Source organism: Gossypium hirsutum, chromosome D03 (genome assembly GCF_007990345.1).
Source record: "Gossypium hirsutum isolate 1008001.06 chromosome D03, Gossypium_hirsutum_v2.1, whole genome shotgun sequence".
Lineage (NCBI taxonomy): Eukaryota > Viridiplantae > Streptophyta > Magnoliopsida > Malvales > Malvaceae > Gossypium > Gossypium hirsutum.
In genome coordinates this window covers 40,508,339-40,512,989 of record NC_053439.1, presented here as the reverse complement: position 1 = coordinate 40,512,989, position 4,651 = coordinate 40,508,339, and the positions used below count along the sequence as shown (strand labels likewise).

Sequence of the window (4,651 nt, the reverse complement as noted above, 5' to 3'; positions counted from 1 at the left end):
TCACACTCCTCCTTGGCATAAAGGTGCCCAAGCTTAAAACGGGCAAATTTAAATATGTTAGCATTACTCTCACTATTGGGACCATCAATGAGCTTGTCAATCCTCGCCACCAACTCCCAAATTTGGTTTTTCATCTTTCTATACTGGCTATGTCGCCACGGGCCAAGCTTCAACCGCACTTTCTCAAGTTCTTAAATGATGCTTATAATATTCCTACTCCAAACTCTCTTGATGATATCTTTTGCTTCCTTCTCCTTCACCCAACATGTATCATATTTAAAGACAAGGCTCGGGTCCCTGAAGTTCTCACGAGGTGATCCGAGTTTGATTTTCTAACCACTTTAGCCGCAAGAAAAGGGAGACTGTCAATAGCATTAGCTGAGATAAGAAATCTATCCAATCTCTCTTTGACCATGTTATTCCCCTCCCGATTGTTAACCCACATAAACCAACCTTATCGATTTTGATATCGACAAGAGACAGCTCCTTCATCACATCATGAAACTCCTCCATTGTTACCCTGAACTTCCTACAGCCCCCCTCTTTTTCAGCATCACTAATAATGGCATTAAAATCCCCACCCACAACCCAATCCTCCCTAATCGATCTTCTCACCGTTCTAAGAATGTCCCAAGACCGATTCCTTAAATTTGGATAAGCATGACCAAGAAACCAGTGGACCTAAAATTGTTATGATTCTCCATTCAAACAAGCGAATCTATGTGGTGACTGGAATAGTTTTGCACAGCCACATCGACCCCTTCTTTCCAAAGCATTGCTAAGCCCCGACTCCTACCTTTCGAAAGGTAATTCCAACAAAGAAACTTCATAGCTCTTGGCGAGGCTGGTCACCAGCCACTGTCTTACAAGGTGAAATATTCTCCACTAGCTTTCTTTGAACCAATCTGGCAGGACTCTCCTCATTGTTCTCTCCATTGCTTCCTTTTACTCTTTTTCTTTTGCATCTCATTTTGCCTCCTCCATTGTGAGCTAATTTTGTTGGTCGTTTCTCCATAGGGGAGCAGGATTCTGATTCCTCTTCCCCAGCTTTGGCTTTTTCTTTTTCTTTAAGCAACGTGATATTGTTTTCTTCCCCACTTCTCTCCTTGGCATCTTTTATCTCTTCGTTGAGGTTTATCTATTTTTCTAGTATTTCAATCCCATTTCTCTAGTTTCCTCTAATTTGGGTTGTCCCTCCTAACTGAACTCTGAGCCAACTCCCATATTGGAAACTGATGTTGCCCGTTACAAGATGTTCTTCTTTTCTGTTGCATTTTTGTGTAGTATGTCCAATGAGCCCACATATGTAACAGAAGGCAGGAAGCCTTTCGTACTTGATTGTACAAATGGTTTTCGATCCCTTAAATTTTGTTTGTATAAGGATTAGTAATATATTTTTATTTTATCAAATTTATAAATTTTGTATTGCATTATAGTGATATCTTTTATATTTTAAAATTATTGGTTATTATTGTCATTTAATTTGAGAAGATTTTCACTCCACCTCAATATAAAGCATTCATTTGTTGTTTAGGTAAGGAATACACAAGAAAATGAAAATGAAAATGAAAAAACCATTCTAATATCCCCTTTGATTTACAAGCCATAACAAGGAAGAAGGTTAAGGTTGCTTATATCACCAATGATTCATTAAGGAAAGCCACCTATAAGAAAAGAGAGAAGGATTTGATGAAAAAGATGAGTGAGTTGATTACCCTTTGTAGGATCGACGCTTGTGCTATCATGTGTAGTCAGTATGAATCCCAACCCAAGGTTTGGCCATCCCCCATAGGAGTCCAACAAGTGCTCTTCAAGTTCAAGATGATCCCTGAGATGGAACAAAGAAAGAATATGGTGAACCAAGAAAGTTTCTTCTCCCAAAGGACCATCAAAGAAGTTAAACAACTCAATAAGCATAGCAAGGACAATCGAGTAAAAAAGATGACTCAGTTCATGTTCAATAACATTTGTGGTAAATGGGTCGTCCATGGTTTGAACTTTTGGGACTTAAACGATCTCAGCTTGTTGCTCGATGAAAAAATGAGTAATATCGACAAGAGGATGGATGCATTTGCTATTACACCCCTTAATGCTCAAGGGGCATCATCATCATCGTCCTCATTCATGGTTGCACTACCACTGATGACAATGGTAATGCCCAAAATGATGCCGAGGATAGGTATGGAGGACATCGTGCAATCTGATGTGAATAACATGGATCTAATGAAAAGGATATGTGAGCAATTATACTAAATAAATTCATATTTCATTTCAATCTACCATATAGCCTAGCCAAATCATGTTTATATAATCCTATTGACCTTACTCAAATTTCAGGATGGATATATGAATTAACCAACCTGCATCTCAATCTGGCATCGTAGTGCATCATTAGATAAATCGAAGGAAATATACTGACAGACGTACTGCATCATCAGATAAACTGAAGGAAACATATTGGCACACACAGTGCACCATCGAACAAGCTGAAGCAATTATACTGGCACACAAAGTGCATCATCGAATAAACCAAAGTATAACATGTACATTTAATAGGCAACCAATTTCCAATGTCATTATATGTGTCACTCCAATCTATCAATCTCAATTAATCATCAATTCACTATTCTAGTACCATATATAACATATCTTAACCCAATTTTGTATCAATTTCATATATCTAATAAGCCATGTAACTTTTTTATTCTATTCAATTTAGTCTTCTGTCGCAGCATACCATATCAAACATATCATCTTACCTCATAACTAAATCATGTAATTTAACATGTATAAGAAATAATTAAATTCAATTGGATCATATAAATACAAACCGAAAGCTCACGTCACTCGTCGTCAGCTCTCGCCTTTCTTTTCCCTCTTAACGGTCTTGTGTTGTCTACAACTACGAATAATAATTCAATTATAAAATAGTATCAAATTACATATCAAAACAAATTCAATTTCAAAATCATACATATTTTTTAATTTGATCAATTTAGTCCCTCAAATCGAGACAGGTATAACTTTTAATTTAAAGCTCCAAATTGAAATTCGATTTCACTATTACTCGTGAGAGACATCCTATTGCTTATTTCTATAATAAATTTTAAATTTTATTCAGCTTGACCCCTTTTTAAAATCTATCAATTTAACACCTAAAATGTGGCGCCCCAAAACCCGATCGGGACGGTCTGACCCAAATTTTGAACGTCACATTAGCCACCGTGACTCTCCATTTAAACAACCACAAAACACACTAACCAACCAACTAGACCACACAATTAATGATGGAACATTTAATAAAAACCTAATATCATGCTTCCATTGCGCTACCCTAATCAACAATCAACAACAAGACTAACTCAAAATTTAATATTTATTAGACAATTACCTCGAAAAATTTAGTTAAACAAACGTGCATGCAGTAGGGTATTTTTAAAAAGGCTATATTTGTAGGGACGTGGAAAACCGTTTAGTTTAAAAACGTACAATTAGATATAGAACGTAATATATAGTAATATGTTGGGAAAAACTCCATTTCACAAAGTTTAACAATAGTATTGTAGGATTAAACGTATAAGTCTTTTTTTGGAAAATTTATTAAAGCATCTCGCACAACCTCATAACATTATTAATTAATCAGTTAGCAGACATTTAACAGTTTACATGACTTGACCAAATTCTGTGTTACATGTCATGCATACCAAGCACATGTTTGTATCCAAATCACACATAAAACATCTAAGGCTTACCTCGATGACCAACGGCTCTTTAACCTGCACTTGCAAGTTAGTCGAACAGTTATTCAAACCAATTATCAAACAATCATAATGTAACCTCCCAAACCCGGCCTAAACGTTATGGCTAGATTGAGAAGGCTACAATTAGCCACCGAAATGGCTAAAGTAACTTACATTACTTTTGAAGACCTTAAATAAACTCATTTTAGAGAAAATCGTAGTTGTATTTTGAGTTAGCTTAAAAGCATTCATTCATTAGGTCGTGTATACTTAGGATTCATTTTATAGTTGATAGTGTTGTTTTAGAAAAACCGTTTGCTTGTCACTCTTCTTAAAAAAAACACTCGATGTTAAACTAATGCAGCAAAAAAATACCATTTTCAAGTCATTTGGAAACTTAGTTTCCTTATCGAATTGTTTTTCAAAAACGGTTCCTTTGCAATGCAGCAGGAACTAGGGAACAATATCAAATTTTACTTAAGTTCGATATCATGCATTATATGGTTATTATGCTTGAGTAATTCATGCATGCAAAAATCCCCAAAAGAAAAGTTATCAAGCCACAGACCAGAAATAATTAAAATTTACAAGCCAAAACCAAAAAAGACTTAATAATACTTATTAAGAATAGTTCAAGGTCCAAGGTGATTCATCGAATGCCGAGTTTGATCCTAATTTCAAGGTTTACCTGAAAAGTTAAACACTATTATGGGTGAGCTTACGAAAAGCTCAGTGTGAGTTGAACAATTATTTAAATAGACAAAAACATCAAATTCAATGAAACATATTAGCATTAACAGAAAGATACATAACCATCATAGGAATTTCATATCATTACATAGCCACTATCAAATTGATGTCAAACGGTGTATGAGCATGGGACATCATCTATTTGAGTAACTATCATTAAT

The 4,651-nt window shown here is 35.3% G+C and overlaps 1 protein-coding gene across 1 annotated transcript; it reads left to right on the top strand.

The window, feature by feature from the left end:
- Positions 1-1,285: 1,285 nt before the first annotated feature.
- LOC107949901 (agamous-like MADS-box protein AGL80) lies at positions 1,286-2,253 on the top strand. Its single transcript, XM_016884666.1, has 2 exons — positions 1,286-1,349; positions 1,604-2,253. Exons 1-2 carry the CDS (start codon positions 1,286-1,288, stop codon positions 2,251-2,253), a joined length of 714 nt encoding a protein of 237 aa, XP_016740155.1.
- The last annotated feature ends 2,398 nt before the right edge of the window (positions 2,254-4,651 follow it).

What these genes read in the sequence shown, in the direction of transcription:
- LOC107949901 (XM_016884666.1), top strand. Translation starts at nt 1,286, where the DNA reads ATGTCCAATGAGCCCACATATGTAACAGAAGGCAGGAAGCCTTTCGTA. An exon ending in CGTACTTGATTGTACAAATG is followed by an intron (nt 1,350 to 1,603) that starts GTTTTCGATCCC and finishes TTGATTTACAAG; the next exon opens with CCATAACAAGGAAGAAGGTT.